The sequence below is a fragment of the Fusarium sambucinum genome, chromosome I, assembly GCF_050947815.1.
Source record: "Fusarium sambucinum isolate potato_lamoka chromosome I, whole genome shotgun sequence".
Taxonomy (NCBI): domain Eukaryota; kingdom Fungi; phylum Ascomycota; class Sordariomycetes; order Hypocreales; family Nectriaceae; genus Fusarium; species Fusarium sambucinum.
In genome coordinates this window covers 11,421,735-11,443,675 of record NC_139294.1, presented here as the reverse complement: position 1 = coordinate 11,443,675, position 21,941 = coordinate 11,421,735, and the positions used below count along the sequence as shown (strand labels likewise).

At 43.5% G+C, this 21,941-nt stretch overlaps 9 protein-coding genes across 9 annotated transcripts; 2 read left to right on the top strand and 7 right to left on the bottom strand.

The window, feature by feature from the left end:
- Positions 1-430: 430 nt before the first annotated feature.
- Positions 431-1,070, bottom strand: FSST1_006430 (Isochorismatase-like protein; the record flags this gene model as incomplete). Its single annotated transcript, XM_083232798.1, has 2 exons — positions 431-616; positions 672-1,070. 2 exons carry the CDS (start codon positions 1,068-1,070, stop codon positions 431-433), a joined length of 585 nt encoding a protein of 194 aa, XP_083089860.1.
- Positions 1,071-2,729: 1,659 nt separating this feature from the next.
- On the bottom strand, positions 2,730-3,547 carry FSST1_006429 (DUF924 family protein; the record flags this gene model as incomplete). The annotated part of the gene is made up of 2 exons (XM_083232797.1): positions 2,730-3,306; positions 3,369-3,547. 2 exons carry the CDS (start codon positions 3,545-3,547, stop codon positions 2,730-2,732), a joined length of 756 nt encoding a protein of 251 aa, XP_083089859.1.
- A 563-nt stretch (positions 3,548-4,110) lies between these two features.
- FSST1_006428 (tetratricopeptide repeat protein) lies at positions 4,111-5,850 on the top strand (the record flags this gene model as incomplete). Its single annotated transcript, XM_083232796.1, has 1 exon — positions 4,111-5,850. The coding sequence occupies one exon, from the start codon at positions 4,111-4,113 to the stop codon at positions 5,848-5,850; it is 1,740 nt and encodes a 579-aa protein (XP_083089858.1).
- A 1,285-nt stretch (positions 5,851-7,135) lies between these two features.
- FSST1_006427 (class I glutamine amidotransferase-like protein) lies at positions 7,136-7,963 on the bottom strand (the record flags this gene model as incomplete). The annotated part of the gene is made up of 3 exons (XM_083232795.1): positions 7,136-7,573; positions 7,624-7,822; positions 7,893-7,963. 3 exons carry the CDS (start codon positions 7,961-7,963, stop codon positions 7,136-7,138), a joined length of 708 nt encoding a protein of 235 aa, XP_083089857.1.
- Positions 7,964-8,819: 856 nt separating this feature from the next.
- On the bottom strand, positions 8,820-9,260 carry FSST1_006426 (uncharacterized protein; the record flags this gene model as incomplete). Its single annotated transcript, XM_083232794.1, has 1 exon — positions 8,820-9,260. One exon carries the CDS (start codon positions 9,258-9,260, stop codon positions 8,820-8,822), a length of 441 nt encoding a protein of 146 aa, XP_083089856.1.
- Positions 9,261-10,008: 748 nt separating this feature from the next.
- On the bottom strand, positions 10,009-11,199 carry FSST1_006425 (uncharacterized protein; the record flags this gene model as incomplete). Its single annotated transcript, XM_083232793.1, has 3 exons — positions 10,009-10,213; positions 10,318-10,769; positions 10,858-11,199. The coding sequence occupies 3 exons, from the start codon at positions 11,197-11,199 to the stop codon at positions 10,009-10,011; spliced, it is 999 nt and encodes a 332-aa protein (XP_083089855.1).
- Positions 11,200-12,536: 1,337 nt separating this feature from the next.
- FSST1_006424 (uncharacterized protein) lies at positions 12,537-13,899 on the bottom strand (the record flags this gene model as incomplete). Its single annotated transcript, XM_083232791.1, has 3 exons — positions 12,537-13,278; positions 13,331-13,594; positions 13,649-13,899. The coding sequence occupies 3 exons, from the start codon at positions 13,897-13,899 to the stop codon at positions 12,537-12,539; spliced, it is 1,257 nt and encodes a 418-aa protein (XP_083089854.1).
- Positions 13,900-16,281: 2,382 nt separating this feature from the next.
- Positions 16,282-17,170, bottom strand: FSST1_006423 (uncharacterized protein; the record flags this gene model as incomplete). Its single annotated transcript, XM_083232790.1, has 2 exons — positions 16,282-16,625; positions 16,678-17,170. The coding sequence occupies 2 exons, from the start codon at positions 17,168-17,170 to the stop codon at positions 16,282-16,284; spliced, it is 837 nt and encodes a 278-aa protein (XP_083089853.1).
- Positions 17,171-18,318: 1,148 nt separating this feature from the next.
- On the top strand, positions 18,319-20,011 carry FSST1_006422 (uncharacterized protein; the record flags this gene model as incomplete). Its single annotated transcript, XM_083232789.1, has 3 exons — positions 18,319-18,448; positions 19,310-19,379; positions 19,435-20,011. 3 exons carry the CDS (start codon positions 18,319-18,321, stop codon positions 20,009-20,011), a joined length of 777 nt encoding a protein of 258 aa, XP_083089852.1.
- Between the last annotated feature and the right edge of the window lie 1,930 nt (positions 20,012-21,941).

The window sequence follows — 21,941 nt, the reverse complement described above, 5'->3', positions numbered from 1 at the left end:
TGTGATTCATAATCGTATGATGTTCTTCTTCTCGTGCCCTCATGATTTACAATCCACATGACGTTGATGCGAATCCATTGTAGAAGTTCTTACATATTCTATATACCAGAGCCTCGTTATCGACCAGCCCTACGAAACGCCCCACATATCGCCCGAGGGTTAGGGCTCCATCTTTCAGACTCTTGGCGCATTGTATCTCCCGATTTGGTTAGTAGGTTACTTGGGGGAGAGGCAGACATTGGACGACAGTTGCTATTTATACTGTTTGTGTCAGCTGTTTAGTACTGGTGAATGTACTATTATTATATGTATAAACTCCCTTATTATATAATACTTATAAATTACAGGAGATTTAAATACTGATAGAAGTGAGTTATATATGTAACCTATACTATATACTATCTAAGGATATTAGAATTCGGCAGAGTATCTAGTTGATATCCTTGCTTTGAACAATAGTACCAAAGGCGTCGGCGATCTCGCTAAGAGCTACCTTCTTCAACTCTTGAGCGTCAACGCCGGGGATGTTTCTATCGCCAACCCCATCTTCGGCCACCAGAACATCCCACCCTCGTTCAGCGCCTTGACGAGCAGTAGTTGAAATGCAGACGTGGGCCTAATCCAGCGTATTAGTCATTATGCTAGAATAATATCATTATCAGGTAGCTTACCATATAGCCGACGAGTACTATCTTGCTCCTCCCAGTAGCAGTCAAGACTTCTTGCAAATCCGTTCCGGTAAAAGAGCCCGGATGTCGCTTCTCGACCACTTCCTCACCCTCCGCAGGTTTCAACTCGTCGAACTCCTCGACAAGCTCTGTATTAGGGGTGAAAACAGGCGCCCCCGATGGAGTGATATGAACAACGTGGACGACTGGTGCGTTGGCAGCACGGTACTTCTCCATTAGAGAGGCGATAATGGGACGCGAGGCCTTGATATTTTCGATTTTAAGCTTTCCAATTGCATATTCGTTTTGGGCATCGATGATGACGAGAACGCTGTCGCTAGTAGAAGCGGTAGAAGGCTCGATGCCGAGCAAAGTGCGGAAAGCGACCCCTGTAGTAGACATTTCAGAAGAATAAAATAAAGTGAATAGTTGTTAAATCAGTTTGAATCACCAATAGGACTTTCATAGGTTCTATAGTTTGGAGATGTTTTATATCCTAAGTTGAAGAGTAATTTCCCTTTTAAGTACTAAAAACCGCCAAGATGAATAGCAATACTGGCGTTTACTTCTACTCCGCAGCAGTGGATAAGTGTAGCATGGAAATTTATAAGCATTATAATCATTTTGTGAGGAAACGTTAGCATGCAATGCGCCAAGGATCTTCAGAGCATGTTCTTCCCGGACGTTCTTGATAAGCTACAAGTTGACCTCGTGAATCTTTGTCATCTTCTGAAGAATTTGTCAGACAGACTTACTCGCGGGGACTCCGGGCAGTATACAGTAAGTTCGGATCACGGTCAACTAAATCTTACGTCCTTGCCATCCTTGTCAGCCGGGAGCAAGGGCAGCTGCAGGATCTACCTATACCCGATGGGGATGCAAAACCCGCCAAGAGTTTTAGTCTACTCTCGCTAAATACAGTTAAGACTAGTCACGGCCTCGAGCATTTCACGGATAAGCAGAACTAGAAATTGAAAAAGGCAAGACTAGACTCATCACGAGAACATTGAAAAGAAGGGGAAGACCCAATGAAGCCATAAATAATCCTTACAACAATCCTATCCATTTTCCAACTAGCTTCGCAATGAACCTGAACAACAAGCACGTCGTCACTGACGCTTACCAACGAATTTTCGGTGATTTAGATGCCTCGGCAGTGGACGACTACATAAGCAAGGATTTTGTTCAGCACAATCCAACAATTACTGATGGCCCTGAGGGAGTGAAACAACTCATACAAAAGCTTGTTTTAGAAGGAGTCCAAAAACAAACGATCGAGTTTAAACATGTGGTTACGGAGGGCGATATTGTCATTCTTCATACACGCTACGACATGGCAGGGCATGAATGGAGATTTATCGACATCTATCGTGTTAAGGACGAAAAATTGGTTGGACACTGGGATGCAATGGTACAATGGCCCGAGAAGCGCGCAAACAGCAATCCGATGTTCTAGAATGGCCTAATCCTAGTCACGCTCTCTTTTCAGCCTCTCTCTATCCCGACTCAGGTGTACTACCGTGGACTCGGCGGCGTCCTTTTGTGCGACTGTGGTGGTTCATTCTCGACTTACATCTTGAATTTAATCTGTCAAATAGAGGATTCATGTGGGAATATTGTAGGCAAGATAGAGGTAGCTAGCAAGGAGATGCGGCAGGTGGATTGCGCGATGTTGAGACAGTATGGCTAAGGTCGTCCGATCTTCTGATGGCTGGGATGGGGATACTATGTAAGGAGATGTGCTCCTCTCGAACATATGTAACTTAGAGCTAACAACAACACAATGAACCCGTTATTTCTTCAACAGTACTAAACGCGGCTAGTTCTATGATCCTGACCAGAACTACCCCTCCAGAAGCACTACATCACTAACACCAAAGGATTGTCACGAACTATTGTCGGTGTCTTCCTCGTCTTTCGGCACAAAAAGCATATCCTTACTGACTTCAATAGTGTCGCTATTTATTTAATCTTCATCAGCGACTCTTCCTTCATCAATACTGACTTTTCTTTCATTTCCAACGATTTCAACGCTGTTAACTGCGAGTGTGTATTTCTTAACTAATGTATAGCCTCGTCCATCTTCCGTCCTAGTGCAAGATCGCGATGCGGGTATCGATGATACTTTCTAATAGTAGCAATGTGGTCATTCACGACTTGCCGTAGCTGGGCTTCCCATATATCAAATGCGTCAAGTCTCTTGATCAATACCTCTCGGCAGTACCCAGTGTCAGCGACCTGTGCCACATCTGAACTATTCTTGATCAATAATTCTCGACTATCGCTAAACATAACATCATGCTCCTTAACAACTGTCTCGACTACTTCCAAGGTTTCGGAATGCTCAAGCGGCATATAAAACCAGAAACGGTAAGCATGTCGGTATCGTACCTCTGGTCGTTCCGGAATACGTGCCGCAATAGCACGAAAGGCTATGTTCAAGGCTAGAACATCAAAGAAGCGGTATGCAATACTGGCCATCTCACCGCGGTAGCAGTTGCGAGGTAGTTGATCCAGAAGTATGATCAAGCTCATCCAATCCAGGGCTGACGAAGGATTAGCGGCGCGAAGGAGATCATCAATGTGTGTCGCTTTGACATTGGAGCTCAAAAACTCAAGCACAGGCCCAAATGTTGAACTTGTTTAGAGTGTCAGTAGCATGCACAGCTTGTGGAGATGGGAGAATGATGGTAAACTTACATGCATTCTTGATCAAAGTCATCACATGCGGAGAACCAGACATAGGCTTCTTCTTTGTCAGGAACAACAAAATGGTCACTATCGACCAAATGGCGGAACCAGAACTCTCGCACATTGGCAAGCGTGCTAGGATTGAGCAGTCGGGACAACTCCGCCGATGGTTCAACTAAGGTAGTCATGGGGATTGTTATGAAGTATGCAAGCCGGGTAAAGAGGAATGTCATACACTAGATGACCTCGATAATTCGAATGAATCATGATTCAATTTGAAGGATGAAGACTAATTAATGTAGCACAATAAGGATGATCGGGGACTTGAATAGATTCCGCCTTTGCTCTATCTATATAAAGCCGTATATCCGTAGTCCTACACGGAAATCAGATGCCTGCAGACATACAAAGTCGGCGTCATTTCAAGTTACCGCCTGTGAATTTGGCTTGCTTTGATAGGACAGAAGATTATGAGAATTTGGTCCCATTTACCCGTGAAAAGATATTAATAATAATTACCAATACAGAGCTATTAGACTTCGAGAAGACCCCCACAAAGCAAAACAATTACCAATACGAAACCTTCCTTTGTCCGGCACCAGGTTCGCATCCATCATTGGTTCCCGTTTCGTGGACGATCCGGGCTTGGAGCGGGGATATGACAAATTGCCCGAGCTGACCATTAGAGCCAACCCCTCACCTTGGGATTTTCATATAACAGTACTCAGTAACAGTTTCTTAGACTACCTTCATGGATTACGCAGTTAGAACCACACAACCGTACGGGAATACTCTCTCGCCAGCACTATTCAGACCCATTATGGATTATTACGACCTGGGGGCTTACCGGCGAACAGTTTCTACCACATCTGAAGATGCTGGGATCTGGTTCAATCGAGGGCTCCTATGGTCTTATTCCTTCAATCACGGAGAAGCGTTGAAATGCTTTCAAAAAGCAGTCGAATATGATGCACAATGTACCATGGCTTATTGGGGAATAGCCTATGCAATTGGACCAAACTACAATAAGTCTTGGATACGCTATGATCCAGAGGATTTGAGGGAGACCATCACAAAAGCGCAGGCGGCACTGGCATGTGCTCGAACCGCTCAAAACACTCAGCCCGTTGAGAAAGCATTGATCGAAGCCCTATCACACCGATTTCCCCTTGGCGAAGCAATACCTGAGGACCTTGGCAACCTCAACAATTCTTATGTCAGAGCGATGCGTGGCGTGTTCAATAAGTTTGGCGAAGATATAGATGTGGCGGCTCTATTTGTAGACGCAATCATGTGCTCGCGTCCGCGACAACTTTGGGACCTAGACACTGGTAAACCTACAGGGCCCGAGACTCTGGAAGCCACGCATATACTCGAGGCAGGTTTAGCTAGTCAGGATGGCCTTGATCATCCCGCCTTCTGCCATCTCTATATCCACATGATGGAAATGGCGCCGAATCCTGAGAAAGCCATAATTGCTGCGGATCAACTGCGTCAACTGGTCCCTGATGGTTCTCATATGCAGCACATGGCAACGCATATTGACATTGCTTGTGGTGACTATCGCAGAGGCATAGAATCCAATCAAAATGCTATGACTTCTGACGACAAGTTTTTTGCTGAGGGCTCCGCCTCTACACTCTACACAGCATACAGAACTCATAATATTCATGTTCTCGTGTATGCTGCTATGATGGCTGGACGATCTCGAGATGCAATCCAAGCTTCCAAACGGATAGCAGCTATTATTACCCCCGAGTTATTATCTATCAGATCACCCCCAATGGTTGATTGGGTCGAGTTCCAGGCTGCCATGCCTGTCCACGTTCTTATTCGGTTCGGTCGTTGGGAAGAAATCCTCCAACTTGAGCTGCGAGGAGACAAAGAGCTTTTCTGTATTACAAATGCCATGATACTTTATGCTAAGGGCGTCGCCCTTTCCGCCCTTGGTAGGACTCCGGAGGCTGAGGTAACCAAGGCCGAATTTGAAGCTGCTCGCCGCGCGGTTCCCAAATATCGCCAATATGGAATAGCGTGCAATGCGAAGACAGTACTCGAGGTTGCTTCGCGTATGTTGGAAGGCGAGCTCGCGTATCGGAAGGGAAACTTTGACCAGGCATTTGTTTACCTTCGTGAGGGGGTCAGGCTGGAGGATATGCTCCCTTATGCAGATCCGCCTGTGTGGCTCCAGCCCGTCCGTCACGCACTAGGTGCTCTGTTACTTGAGCAAGGCTGCGTTGATGAGGCCAAAGAAGTATATGAGCAAGATCTAGGGCTCGATAAGAAGCTTCCCCGTCGGAAAGCCCGCCTCAATAATGTTTGGGCATTGCATGGGCTCTATGAGTGCTTGACGCGGAGTGGCCAGAATGGGGAGGCTGACAGGATTCGTCTTCAGCGGGATATCGCCGTCGCCTCTGCCGACATCCCACTTGGGGCTTCGTGCTTTTGCAGGCTCTCGTCCGCAAATAGTTGTGATGGGCGATGTTCGTAGCAATGTATGCATATACGGGACCTCTGTCATCGAGCAGTGTGGTGGTACTTTGGATGTTTTTCTTTCTACGGCCATAGAAGCCATTCTATTTCATTTTATCAATTTAGGAATTGACGTGTACTAAAAAGGTTTCAACTGGGAATTGCCATGCTCGTCTCGTTAGGAATCGCCAAAATGTACATTTAATCGTTTTGTAGAATTGTGCGCCGACCAACTGCATAATAAAATCCTGCTATAATGTTCAATTACCTCTGGCCAGTGTTAATCAGCCGCTTTTAGACAACCACACAAAGAACTCCCATCTTTTCGAAATGATGTAGTGATGTGTAAAAGGAAAAGCGATCACTAGATCTATACTGAACCTCGATCTACCACAGAGTGAACTACCCTATACAGTTCACCATTAATCTAGAAAACGTTACGTATAGCATTCCTATTCTAGCCACAAGCAGGCTTGAGTCATCTGCGTCATACGGTCAGGGGTCAACAGTGTTACATATGAGTGCGTACCCTTCGTCAACGCTAGGTCTTATGGTTACATTACCTATGGGTATGTTAGTTCGTGCCCAACCACCCAGCAAACTATATTATACCGCTTAGTCAATGGACCTCCTTCACTAGGATTATAAATGGGCGGGAGCGTAAACGAGCTAGTTGGGGAGTGAGACTTATTGCCCCTACCGTACGGTCATGGTAGTTGCTACAGAGGTGCTACATGGTTTGTAGGATGTTCAATAGCTTGACCTGACTGTTCAGTACCATCCATCAGACCAATTTTCCGTGCCTGATTAATCAACTCAGGTGTCCGGTTGATAATTTCACCCCCACCTCAATACACACGCAACCAGAGCCAGGCTATGACAAATTCCTCCGGGTGCAAATGAACAAGATGTGGCACCCTCCGTGCATTAAACCTGTTGTTGTTGTCTCATCACGAGCATCGATTAGACTTTGAGAAGCCCCCCCCCATCAAAAAGGTGGCTCATCACGGAAGGCAATGAAAGACAAGAAGCGGTGTTGTCCACATCGAAGATGGCGCTTATTCGACTAGGGGTTCAGTATGTCACAATACCCACAGAGGAATTTTTGCAATGTCTCGCTAAACTTTTATTCTTTGCTCATTCTTGATAATGCTCTATGTGAATAATTTGGTCGGTAGGGTCGCTGAGCTTCATGACTAGCTTGGCAGGCTATAAAATGTATAAGAATGATGTAGAACAAAGAAATCTGATACATATGAAATAGTAGTTTCTATGCTGAAGCACCAGCACTCTCTCCATTCAGGTTAGACCTCCCACGGCTCGTCTTTGTAGTCTACATCTCTCTTTGGCCACGACGCAAGTTGAGCTTGATAGACGACCAATGAGGGGTCGTCAAGTTCTTTCCACACAGCATGACAAAATGCATGCATAAGATCCGTGCCATTCAATAAAGTTCCGCTCGTCCAAAGTTTACCGTCTCTCACCCACCGCTTTTCCACCCAATTTGTATTAGGCGATAAATTTCGAAGCTCGTCAAGATTCATGCGCGGCCCTGTTGCTGTCTTGCCTTCAAGAAGGCCAGCAACCATCGGCACAAAAACACCTCCGCAAATAGCAATAAAAGCAGTGCACTGCTGAAAAGCTTTTCGGACAAATGCAAGCTCCACATCATTCGGGGTATAGCCCCTATTGTTAGCCCCAATGAGGACAACATCCAGATGAGGGCATGTCTTGAAGGAATCCTTTCAATTGTTATCAACCCATTCGTTTATTCTGGAGTCCAGTATCTTACTGTAGGTAGCAATGTCATGTTGCTAGTAAGGCGAGCAGGAGCGTCCTTTCCATGCTCCGTTATCCAATGTATCTCGATATCGAGCGCCTGAGCTTTATATTGGGGGGAGAACAGGTCTCCCACTGGGAATGTTTCAACGAAATTCTTGCTTAGTGAATTAATCATATCAACGGGGGCGACATCAAGAATTTCGGTTATTCTTACAGCATGTGATTAGCTTTAAGACCATAAGAGCGACTAAACCAATTTTTTAGATTAATTTAACTTACCCTCCCATGAGGATTATACCAATATGGAGCTTACGGTCCAAGGTAGCGAGCTCTGGATGTGCTGACATCATAGTGTGTTGGACGATTCGTATAGAGATGAAAAACAAAAGAGGAACTTTCAAACCCAACGTGGAATCGACAGAAGTATTTATATCTGCCAGATGAGTGCAGAAGCGGCCTCTCGAAGTAACAAAGGCACATAAGATCCGAACGACACCGGAACGTATTGCTGGATCAGTCGATTTTATTGGTAATACCCAGACTCTATATCATTCCATTCGCCAGAATTGCCGGGATCCCCACTTCGTCGAATAAACTGGGATAATACCGTAATTTATTCCGTCTAGTCTCGTTATCAAGTCATCAGTCCTCTGCATAAAGAAATTAATCACTAGACTAAACGATTAGCCTGGAGCTTATATTCATTAAGTGATTACCAAGCTCCAAGTAACTAAAGTTTATATTATTAAGCTAAAGAATAAAACAAACTTAGACCTTATAAAAGAGACGTAAAATATCTTATCAAGGCCCACGATTAAAACCCAGTAGCATTACCTGCCAAGACATCAACGTGTTCAAGTTGAATATAGGGAATACCTGGCTTATGTTCACCCTGCACAATAATTGGGGGGTCTGCCATAAACTGAGCTTGTAGACGCTGAGCACTTTCCAGGAACCTCTCTGTTGCATCTTCAAGGGCTCGTGACGTGTTGGACGGTACAACGAGCTTGAAATCCCTCTTTCGAAACTTTCCATCGGTCAAGCCCTCTTGGCTGGGCATGCACCTTTCAGAACGTGTCTCGCCCATTTACTTGTACGGTGGCTGTGGCAGTCTTGGCACCTTGAACAAGTACTTTGGCGACCTTGATTTTGTCGGGAGTGAAACGGGGCAATTCTGTTCCGATCTACATCTCCATATCCCAGTGGTTATCGCGATGTATCTACCTGACAAATACTGTTCGCCTCGGTGGGGTCGATTGGAACAATAGAAGCGTGTACATCAGGGGCTTCAAGGCGGAAGTAGGTAGTCTCCGGGTAAAGTAGCCCACTTAGTGTCATTTGCCTTATTGGTGTCGGTCTGGACACGAGATCAAAGAAAAGTGGCCTCCCAGCCTCCACAATGACACCAAGAACCTCATCTGCGAGCTTTTGGTAGTTACTGATGTCCTCACAGGTAGAAGCTTCGGATAGAACATCGACAAGATGATCCTGCAGAGGACGACCTGGACCTAGATGCATGGTACTCTTGGTTGATGATCCATCGCTGGGAAATATTGACACAGAGATAAACTCGCCGTTGAATGAGAATGTTATATCTGCACCGTCGCCGTCGCCGCCGTGAATCTCATACACTGCAATTTCGTCCATGATCGCCGACTCAACGATTTGGTATGACTAATGATAAATTGTGTGGTGAAAATAAAGAAATGAAGATGATGACGGAGAGACGTTACACGATTAGGCAGAAGTCACGAGTTATCGGGGTAATTATGTCATGTCTGCTGGGATCATGGTTGGCCACTAGTGTTACACATGCCGGTGCCATACAAAGTAATATCCAGGCCACTCTTCCGGGTGAAAGGATTGGAAAGATTGGTTATCGCCTCGAGCCACGGTTCGGTATCCGTGTCCAAGTTCAAAAGTTTGTAGCAATAAGAACAAGTTGCAAAACTAGGGTTGATGGTCTTTCTGGAGTGGTCAAGTATAGCTGATGGTACAAGACAGGTACGATATAGTGCTGAACTTGCTCGTGACTACCTCTTTGACCGAAAAACACGGCATTTCCACAGCCTCTCACGGTGATTGATTTAGTGCATAGATATTTCCTTAAAGTCTCTAACTCAGATATTCTAGTTGAGATACGAAGGCAGTTACTATACATAAGACAAACCTGTGTCAAATGAAGCCAGTCAATTCACTTCTCAATGACACCGCAAAACACCTACTGTCCTAAAGCACAATATCTCAAGCAATAGTCTCCTCGGCTTTAACTATCACCCAACCAGGAGGGATACGGCTTTGCAAAGTCGCGTCTAATCCATCTATTGAGGGATTAATATTATAGACCAAGATGCAATGAGTAAAGAAAAACATACCTTTACAGATGTTTAGAACTTCAACAGCCAATGGGAGAAACGTCCCCAGTGCTAATATCTGACCAAAAGACCAGGATGTATCTTCGGAGCTGTAGCCACTTCTCTCTAGTAACAGCTGCCTCAACACAGTGATACTTATTAGAATGGCCCACATTACTAGGCCAACAATCCAGAAGAGGATCCATAAAGCGGCTCTCTTCCTCTTTCGTATTGCCGTCGCAGCCCCTGGGCAGTTGTACCTATCCAATAGACGTGGCACAAGCAGAAAGATGATACCAAAAAGTAGCATTCCACAGCCGGGTATCATTATGACACGATTGGTAACAGACCTGGCATTTGACATGATACCCCAAGAGCAGTAAATCTCCCATGAAGAGTTAACATATTCCAAGGATCCCGATGACGAAGCAAGACAAATTACAACAAGGTACAGAGCCAAGTTAGTACCATGGATTATCTTGCGGAGGGGATATGCCTCCAAGGTATCACATATCGCTGCAGGATACACAGCAAGAATGAGGAAACCAAAGATAGAAAAATAGGCCAATAGGAAGACAAGCGTAACTTGAGTGCTTTCGCCAATTGAATTTCGAGTGGCGATGACCACGATAGCCGCGATATCAACGGTGAAGTTGAGAAGTAAACAAGTATTGATGAAAATGCCGGTTATGGTGTTCTGGACTTCGAAAACCCAGCGCAATCTGCTACTAGGGGTTTTCCCTTGACGCTTCAGCCGCATCTCCCAGATGAGAAGTAAAGGTAGAAGGGTTGAAAGGACGGCCTGTATCCAAGAACTAATCATGACCTTGTGACAGTACCTTGTAAGCTTATTCCTCGGAAATACGGAAGTATTCTCAATATGTACTTACTCCTGGTCCAAGAATATCGGGTACACCACCCCAGTCGACAGCCTTGCATACAGGGTCTAGGCAGGCAAGGAATGAAGGGTTGAAGCTGATGTCGGAATGGAGAAGGTCACGGTACCAGTCGATCAGCTGCCCATTAGTGGGTTGAGTTTGCATCGTGGGAGGGAGAGCTTGGCGAAAGTATGCCGCGACTGCTTTGTCGTTGACACCTATTTCATCGGACAGCCATGTTCGAGCGAAAGCGGCGACGACAGTACAATTTCGCGAGAAATTAAGCTGGTTTATCGGCGGTGCCTCCCATACACAGTTGGAGTATTTGAGTGCCATGCTCTCATCGAATTCCATGATTAGGCATTGGTAGTGACAGACTTAAAAGCTGAGTTCCTTTGACAGCTATTATGGACTTACGTTCACTTTTAAAGCAACTCTGGTTTCAACCCCGACTTGCTGCGGGATGCCTTTTCTAAGCCACCTTGTAAGACGGTTGTTACACCCATCTCGCGTGTTACGCTGGTGGCGCTGTTAGCAGTCATGCAATACTGTAGCTAGCTAGGTCAAAGCCCCTCGCTCGGGGTACACCAAGACCACCATTATAAGTTACACTGCTTATATTCATGCTTCTAAAGCGCTAAATTGCGCAAACGCAGGGATGTCTTGGAGAAGAAGGTCGTGACTTACAAGGCTGATTCCATCAATATGGGGCATGTTTGTGCGAACGTTTCACAGCAAATCGTTATCGACTTGAGAGAGCGCAGGATTGATGTTGGAAACCCATGGCTTTTTCGTTAACAACATTTTTAACCCAAGACGCTGACCGGCCTCATGAGCATCCCTAATACTCACCAGTTGAACAAAAGTAATTAAAACGTTTAGGCCTGTATTTACTTATCACTAGATATTTAGCTGTCTGAACTTTAAAGACGTTGCTTTATGAAACCTCTCCATTTCATAGTAGATGGCCGACGTTCCAAACGCCATTTTGTTTGACCGTTTCGCCTCTCGTCACTCCGCTTTCCAAACGGAGAGAAACGGTAGTGCCGCTGCCGTTTTCCTCGTAAACCGTTTGCTGGGTGGCGTTTTTCAACCACTTCGACATAGGCGGGACAACGTCTTTACACTACAGAAAGCGGCAGATTGGGATCTTGATTATACTCAGCGCTTCGAGCTTCCCTCGCTAATGCCCTGTACTGCCGAAATAGGCCATGGATAATGGACAAGTAGGGCGCAGTTGACACCATTTTCCTAGCCCTGGCCCTACAGACGGTGTCACCATGAAGCGGCATTATAGAATAACTAAACCGATCTGGTAAGCGGATCAAGGTATTACTTGAAAAAGTCAATTTGAGTGTTGATGTCACCCTTCACTACAAACAAACATGAAAGACTTTATGAGGAACACTTTCCATTTCAATAGTATCATAAGAATTGTGATGTGATGCCAATGGTGAGACGCAGATAGAGGCGGTGATGAAAAGCGTTGCACAGCTAGGTATAAGCCACGACTAAATAAAGCAATTCTGTCAGATGTATTCTGTTACACAGAAGCAACTAACCGACGAAAAGCAAGGTCCAAGGAGTCACACACAGGCTCCAACGTTTCCATGATTCGCAGAGATTAAAAATAGATAATTTAGTAGTTCGTAAGTATTTGAATCCTTGGAATCCGACACAAAATAAACTCCTTAGACCTTGTCCGTCAACGATGTCGTACTTTCTGTATCCCCAACAGCATACTTTGTCTTGGCACTTTTCACTTGTTCCAGCTGATAACTGCTCTCATTGGTACCATTCATCCCATCAACAAAGCTAGACCCGTTGGGATCGCTCTCCTCTAGACGGCGGCGCCCAGTCCGCATACTAGCAATGACCTGTTTACACGCGGCTCGTGAAGTATAGTAGTAGATCAAAGCGTTCCAGAAGCCTTGTAGGGGGAGCACAAATGCGCTTACATATCCCAACTGTACCGATGCTTTACCGTCGATGAGAATATATAGACGATTCGCGCTCGCTGGAATCCATGTGATGAGCATGGCTGTGAAGAACAAAAGGGCTGTTTTGGCGTATGACATGGCTGCCTCGTCGCTTGGGCTGCGTTTAACACGATCTGAGTTCTTGGTCCTCGTGCTCGGTTGTTCGTGGGAAGATGTGACAGGTGGAGCAGGGCCAGCGTAAATATCGGCCGAATGGACGGGATCGGGTATAGTTGCAGGTCGAAGAGACTGTCCAGAAACAGGCGGCGGAGAATCCAATGTTGTAATAGTGATATCGGTGGTTTTGGCAATGCCTGAAAGATCTGGATTCGGTGGGACTTGGGACAGATTGGTTCGGTCGTTCGAGTATGAGAAGTTGTGCAGCCGGCTTCTCCATTTATAGATAGTAACTCCTACGCGGACGTACAGAGCAAAGGAGATAAAGATAATTAGCCTAGAATTAAGTTAGAACTGTATACAATTAACGAGTGGGGATAGATGAATACCAGATCAGTCCGTACGTAGCGAGCTGCCAAGCATCCCATTGTACAGTAAGCCAACACCACAAGTTCGCATTGCCGTATGCGCGAACACCGTCTCCATTCCTTACAAAAAGAAAGGTGATAGCTATAATGAAAGGGATACCATAACATAGACTGATGTGAAGCGGCTCCAGTTTACGAAGCTTGACGCCATCGAATCGGTGGTAGAAAGTGAGGTATACATTCGAAGCCATAGCTAGAGCCCAAAAGACATCTGCAAACATGAATCTAGCCAATTGATAAGACACTAACTGGTAGATTGGACTGTAGGTAAAGACTTACGTCTCGATCAAGAATGCCTGCGTTTGGCATCCAGCAGAGTTGGGTTGATTGACAAAACTATTGGATATAAGTGTGGCGACATTGCACATCATGTTTCCGAACGATGCGTAAAAAAGCATCCTGCTAATGGGTTTGTGAAACAGCTTCGAAGAACAATAGGTGGCGATGATAAAGAGTGAACCAAGAAGACTCGGGATCGAGCATGCGCGCTCTATGGCACTAATGGCCGATGCTGCCGATGAATGGACCATGGCGACTCAGTTTGGGGGGTCATCAGTGGGTAGAAAGACGCATCGACGGTCAAAGATTTCTACACAAAAGAGTCTTTATAATATAATCATGCAAGTAGAAAGGGGGACTGGGAAATAGTGGACCGTATCCATAAGGCGTACTAGATTGCCAAAACTAATATGCCTCAAGATTGATCTACGGATCTAACCAACAACGCTAGCCTTAAAACTGCAGTTGATATGGAACGTATGATCCGAGAGCTTTATTACAACACGAGCCGTACAGATGTTGCAGTCAGTAAACTATTCAAAAGAACCATAGAAAACCAATTTAATTACAGGGTTGAAAGACATATAGAAAATGCCATCTGTAATGCAGATTTGAGTTCATCAGATCGAATTGCCAAGTACAGATCACGATGCAGAATCCGGGTTTAAGACGGAAGAATCCCAACCGAGTCATACCCCAGGTTCATTAATGCCCACTTTAGTCAATGAAACTCCACTACGGATGGACAGGAAGGATCCCTAGCGGGTGATCTTTCGACAACCCATACTTATTTCCGCTAATTAAAGACGTCAGAAGTCTCAGCTGAGTCTTAGTGCTTATTCCAACATGAGTCTTTTGTGCATGATAGGCCAGGTACCCGGATACAAAACTCCGTAAACCCTGTACGTTTTCTGTCAAGGTGGTGCCCGTAAATTACTGTACCATTAGTCACGTATTACTATGCAACCCTTGATTTGAGAGTTGTATCATGGCTCGGAGATGCTGGAAGCCGCCCACGAGACTTCGACTAACACGGCCCATGTTGCATCACGATTTGAAGCAAGATCATCTCACTCTACATCAGAAGGACCCATGATCAGCCATCTGGCCATGGCGTAAGGTAACATCGTTAATCGAGGTCATAGCAAGACTCCACATCTGTTACATGTTCCATTCACCCACAACCTAAATAGTCGTGATCTCTCCATCCGGGCCAATAAACATCCGTGATAGACCATCGTCTCAATCATTTGCTTGACTCCTAATGGTCAACTGCTTGTAGGTCTTGTGGGTCATGTGAACCACGCGCTTCGCAACTCGAGACCGTCTGGTGAATGCCTTCTCGCCATCATCCACAACAATACCGCCATGAATATCTTCAATCGAGCAAAGAGAAGTAAATTTCTTCCATGTCGTAGAAATGTCATCAAAATCTGGACTGCAGGACGTTTCAAAAGCGCACAAATCTTCGATCTAGTGCTGGGCTAACTCGAGACTGTTGTGATAACGTTACTTGAGTGTATTGAAGATTGAAGAACTAGATATCCGTACATGAGAGGAACTGGACGCGTTGTGGAGACTATTGAGGGATCGGGTGAATGAAGTTCCGGAAGAGATGACAAGCTTTTGTTCTGTCTCAGGGCGGTTAGCGCGCTTGTCTAGGGTAGCCAAAAGATATTAAACATTATCCCGGCCTTTCAAGTCGCTATCATACTGGAAATGGGAGCATTATTTTCGCCCTATGATTACTCCAGTATTATCTCCATTGAGAAATCCGAACCATCTAATGCTCCACAGGCTGCAGCTCGCTTGTTCCCCTGCCGATAGCTTCTCCAGAACATGAAGCAATGCCAGCTGACATCTCGGATTTTGGTTACTATGGACGATTGAAGAAGAAACATAGCTATTCTACTGCCATGTTCTTTGCAGAAGCGTGCGGTGACAGATATCACAATCATCATGTTGACTGTTCATCGAAATCGGTGGATTGATAGATAGAATGGCTGCCAACGATTTGTCTAATGCTGAACTAGCTGTTGAATTGGTACATACCTCTGTGAACAACTTCTCAATGTGGATCGAAATCTGCCGCTTCAGACTCGGTAGTTCCCCTGATGAGGAGCACGTGTTGCAGTGAGGTCTTCAGATTTGCGATAATTTGGCCGAATGGTAAAAGAACTTCCATCGAAGTGAGGTTTGCCGTTGAATACTTCGAATCTGTTGAGTTAAACATACTCGCGGGAGGTGTGGGTGTGATATACAAGTTTCACTACATCATGCATTTCTCTTTATTATATAATACCTATGGGCCGATGGATAGGAACATCTGAGTACACAAAGCCACAAGCCGAGCCCGCCAAGTCAAATCAAATTATCCACTCTCAACTAACAATTGAATTGAAATGTGCCTGAGAGGTGGCTCATGCCGAGAGATACGCCTACTAACTTCCTTGTGTTTTCCCCGGGCTGACTTCATCGGCACCGAATTCCCCTTGGCGTCAAGACCATATTTAAGGAAACATTTCAAAGCCAAGCTAATCAGGGATGTATAAAACAGAGCCGAGTTTCCGAACGACAAGAAAATACCGCATAGAAGTCAACCAGTCCAGCCTTATTCCGTTGTTTGATTGGGTTTATTGAACTTGTTTATATGCAGTGTCATAGAAGGTGGTATCATATGGTGCTGCAGCCACTCCAAGTAAATAGCAGAGGCGACCGCCCTTGTCATAGTTTGCAGCAACGCAGTCGGCCTCTGGCGAGCAAGCCTCGATACAAGCAACGAAATTAGGCACACTAGAGATCAGCCTGGTTATAGTGTAATCGGTAACATCAACATTGCAGGAGATGCTATAACTGAGGCCGGTGGTGTCTGTGTATGGGCTATCTAAGTCGGCACAGTTGGTCGGCTTTGGGACGTCGCTCGTAGTCGTTGGGCTATCTGGGGTTGTGTCTACGGTTGTTGTGGCAGTCGTGATGTCTGCAGCGTTAATTAGTATTGGTGGGAATAGTGATGGTAGTGGTAGTTATACCTGTGGCTGTAGCCCCTTCAGTGGTGGTAGTCTCTTCAGTGGTGGTAGTCTCTTCAGTGGTGGTAGTCTCTTCAGTGGTGGTAGTCTCTTCAGTGGTGGTAGTCTCTTCAGTGGTGGTAGTCTCTTCAGTGGTGGTAGTCTCTTCAGTGGGGGTAGCCTCGATATCGGTACTAGGGGCAGTAGTCGTGGTTGTCGCATCCACTGAAACTGATGAGTCTGATGTTGCTTCAGCTGTGGTCGTTGGCTCAGCAATCGAAGTCGATACTGCAGCGCTGGACTCAGTCGATTCAGAGGCTAGTTCGGTCTCGGAGACTGTCACGCTGTCGTCTACAGTGATAGATGTGGTTGTTTCTGTTGATAGCGTTGCTGATAATTCGATATCAGTGCTCGTTGGTATGACAGAGTCACTCGACAAAGATGAGGGCTTGCATGGTGAAGCTGAAGCCAATTGGCAAAGTCCCAGAAGCTGAATGGCTGGGTGTGAGATTCTCATGGTATTATTAGAGTCTGGACAATAATGTGAGAATTAAGTATAATAGAAAAGGCATTGCGTACTGGGGATAGTGTTTTAAGTGCAAATTCCCAGTTATAATAATAAACCCCCTTTCTTTTACTTCATTTAAATAAGCATGTTTTACTTCGTAGCTTATTGGTTAAGTAGAGTAGACTATCATTTTAGTGCCGTAACTACTGCTTTTAGACATAGAGCTAGTTAGCCGGCTGAAAGCTACCCGACCGATGATCTCGCCATTTAACTTCACTCTCAAGTAATTATTCATAATGCACTGGAATTAAACCGAAGCTATACTACATCAAAAATCTTATTCTCCACATTACTATTCGCTTACTAGACTCCTGTAGCAAATCGCGGATTGGTGAACTTCACGAATAGTCGCTGTTTTGCCTGACCACTGTATTCCGAAACTAAATTTTGCTTTTTGGTCCGTTGTTCAAAGCTCACCGAAAATCTTCCGTAGTGTTCAAAGTGCCGTAAATAATGGATATCAATATCCAGTATGCTATTGTTTAAACAGGATTTGCCATCCTACCCTGTACAAGATCTATTTGGAAATGTCTGAAACGTATCTATAGACTGGGGCTCGTTTGCTCCCATACCTGTCGCTTCTCCGCAAGATGAACCTAATATGCCGACTGACAACTCATGTGCTACCGCGTGTATGTTCATCATTATTAATCATGCTATGTCACTGTTCAAACATGTGAGATTGAAGTCTCGAATTATTTTTTATGTGGGAAGCACTGCTACAGCAACCACCATCAATGACGCTTAGAAGACTTTCATTTCCTTTTCTTGATTCGTCAGCTTTCGTCCAAGCCTTCTGATTTTCTTCAAGGTTCTCAGCAATGGTTAATCCATCCAAACAGATCAATTTTTCAACAAATCTTGAACACATCTTCCAATCAAAAGTTTTCTAAAGACCAGATTTACAGCATAAACGTGACACTTAGGGCAGCTTCCAGAACTTTATAATACTGGTTAGAAAAGAAGCTTTGTCGAGCAGCACAGACAGCAGCAACTTCTCCCTGTTCCAACCTTGATCCGCTAGCAAGTTCATTGTCAAGATATTGACATTTGTCTACCAGCAAACTCAATTGCTACCACTCAATTAACTCTCTAAAATGAAATTCTTACTCACTCTCCTCGCTTTCAGTATCACGGCCGTCCTTGCAGGCCCTCAACTCAATCGCCGCGATGTTCCAAAGTGCGAAGACGGCGAAGATCCTACGAGTCAAAAGCTATTCAACAACGGTAGGTGATGATGAACCTCGTAAAACGTGAGTTTACATATTAACGATTCTGGGAAGCGAGGGAGTGTGAAATGGGATGCTTTATGAGAGAACAGATGCGAAACAGTAATTATCTCAAGAAATGTAAGGGTCGTTGCGAGTATATCGAATACAAATCACCCAAGAACAAATGTAATGGTAGGGATCACGAAGCATTATACCCTGACAAAATGATGGAAGGGTTAAGGGATGTGATGGCGCCAGAGAATAACACCACCGTGAGGATCTGAACACCAAGTCTCTTTTCAGAAACGAGAAAGAGGACAGTTTGGACTTGCAATAGCTACACCAGATTATTATTCAATCACAATCACATCCTACAAGCCTTTACTACAATATCGAGGTTCCAGTAGATAGACATATCGTCTGTTATCAATTGTTCAATAACCATGTTGCTAAGATGCTCCTTGCGTTGCTTCTTGTCAGGTCAAGCTGTTTTACTTCCTACGTCCATCAAATTCCCTGTAGTTTTATCCTCGTGCCACATGACACGCCTCCACATTTAAGCCGGCCAATTGTTACCCCATAACAGGGATTATCATGTTGATCGTCCGGTGAATCTGGGGCTGATGTTGTATTCGAAATGCCGATCCTGTTGGCTCCACGTCTAATCTTAACCTTGGCGGAACGTCAGTGAGTTTGATTCGTGCCAAACAAAGTGTCTTGTTGGTTGTACTATGTCGCTACAGATTATGACGTATGGGGAGAAACCTGGCAAAGATGCCAATGTATTTGCATAAAACGTCGCAGGTTGTCAGGCTAACCTCATCTCTTTTTTGCAGGCACAGTACCACTACCAGCAAATTGAACTCTGAATTACTAGACGATATGCTCTTACGACTACCATTCATCGCCACTATCTTGTCTGTTGTCTCAACGCAGAGGATAGGTGGGTATGTACAGACATGACCATCAAAAACCAGGAGGGCTCGCTGGTTTGTGACCAAGCCTAGGAAACGCGACAGTCCGCTTCTTCACAGATGATCAAGACTGTGAATCAAGCGACACAAAAGCGCCTGTGCTTACAACTCGCGATACTCCCACGCAGCTCATTTGCTTCAATCTCACCGATATATTCTTGCCTGGCAATAAAACTATCTCAGGCTACCGAAAAGCCCTCAGACCATGGGAGGACCGAACCTCCAACATCAGCTTTCATCTTCAGCAAAACGGATTCGACTCGAGTGTCAATTACACACAGGTTCGATATGAGCTACCTGGAGTGGATGTTGGAGAGAAGTCGTCGTGGGTGCTTTGGGTTTATCCTCATCTCAACTGTGATACTGAAGTGAAGGGTTTTGATAATTATGAGTACCCTTGGTATGAGGTTGATTGTCGGACAAAGGATAATGGAGAGTGCCAGGGAGTCAATTACCCGATTAAGAGTTTTGCTATTCTAAATGGAGATAGGAACGGAGATTTTCAGACTTGGGCGCAGTTGGGTGCCGCGACCAAGACTTCCAGTCAGACTACGAAGCTGTTTCACACTACAGTCGCAATGGCTATTATGTTTGCAGTCTTGTAATTACAAACCAGACATCATCAAGGGTTCTTGGCGGAAATTGACCTCTTAAGCTTTATTTTGCTGTGTCTTAAGGTTCTTGAAAAATGTTAATTATTTATGCTTCACCTCCGAATGTCTTTGACTTGTGTTATTCTTGGCTTGCCAGTTAACTAAGGTTACAAGAGGAAGAAGTTACTGCTGTCTTCAGCGCAATAAAAGCTTCCTTTATAACCTCTATTATCCCTAGTTGATAATATCACGAATCTCTCACGATAGAAGCAGTATTATTTAGTCAATTAACTAGATAATCTATACTGAGATAGCCTTTAGCTTTAGGCTTCTTTATCTAGACTTCTTCTAGTAATTATATACTTATAGTCTTAGGCTATAACTAGTATACTATAACTTAAAGGCTTTAGCTATTATTATTACCTGCCTTTTTAATTAATTAAATTACTTATTATATAAGATAATTAGCTTATTAAATACCTTAAGGAATTTATTTTATTATTTAAATAGTTTAATTTTTTCCTTTAAAATAACCTTTTTAAATTATTATATTTCCTTTAGCTTTTCCTTTTTATTATTTTTATATAAAATTAAAAGATTTAATTTATAAGTAAAGGCTATTAGCTTAACCTTTATAAGAATATCTTTCTTTTTTATTATATAGAGGTTTATTACTTTTATATATAGCTTAATATTTTTATTATATTTAATTATAATTTTAATTATATTAAAATATAAGCTATTAAAATAATAATTAAAATTAATAGCCTTAAGCTTAATAATAATAATTAATATTATATATAAGAATTATAATAAGTTAATTATATATAATAAGAAATTAAAATTAATTAATTTTATTAATTTTATTAATTTTATTTAATTAAATAATAATAAATATCTTTAATTTTTAATTAAAATTATAAAAAAAAAAGTTATTATTATCTTTAATATAATAAAAGCTTTCTTTATAAGTTATAGCCTTTATTATAAGGTTTATATTAAAAGAGTTATATTATAAAAAAAACTTTATTTTAAGAGAACCTTAGATTTAATTATTATTAAAAATTTAATCTATATAAATAATTTAACTTTTATTAAAAACCTAGAGGAAATTAAAAAAGCCTAGGCAAAAGCTTAAGGATTATAAAAATAATAACCTCTATTATAGAGTTTATACTATAAAAGAAACATTATCTTAAGAACCTTAGATTTAAATAATTATTAAAATTTAATATGCGCAGATAGATTAACTTTTATTAAAAACCCTAAAGAAAATAAGGAATCTAGGCATAACCTAAAGATTAATAAAAACATGCTTCACCTCCTAAGAACACAGGCATGACTTGTACGGCAGCTACTTAAACTCTATAATGTCTATGACTATAAGAAAAGCTTCTGTCGCGCCGTATAGACAGCAACAAAATTTGCCATCTTCAATCTCAATTAAACACGTCAAAGATCTAGTCAGTTAATCCTGATCGTTACCTTGTGCACATTACTAACAGCATTAGCAGGACCCAGACAACACAATGCCGGCTACTATCGAAAACAAGGCTACCACAGTGCGATCTATCACAAGGCTGAAGTTTAAGCCTTGTCCCCATCAAAGATCTCCGCCTCCATTCTATTCTGACTTCTTTACTCCTGGATCTGGGGATCAGGTACATCTAAGCCAAGCCAAGACATCAACCTTCGTCTTTACAGGACAATGTGCAAGCACAAATCTTCACCCAAATATTGGCAATAGCAGTGGAAATTGTGATCTACAACAACAGATTATGAATTACTATCTGTTCATGTCCTCAGAGGGCCAGGAAAAACAACCGTTCGAAGCATAAGAGATGACATCGGCAGATCACTTTACTCTCCTCAGTCTATGGTTCTTACATTATTTGTTCTTATACCCTAAGACTTAGGAGGCCATCGTTCCCGCCACCTAATA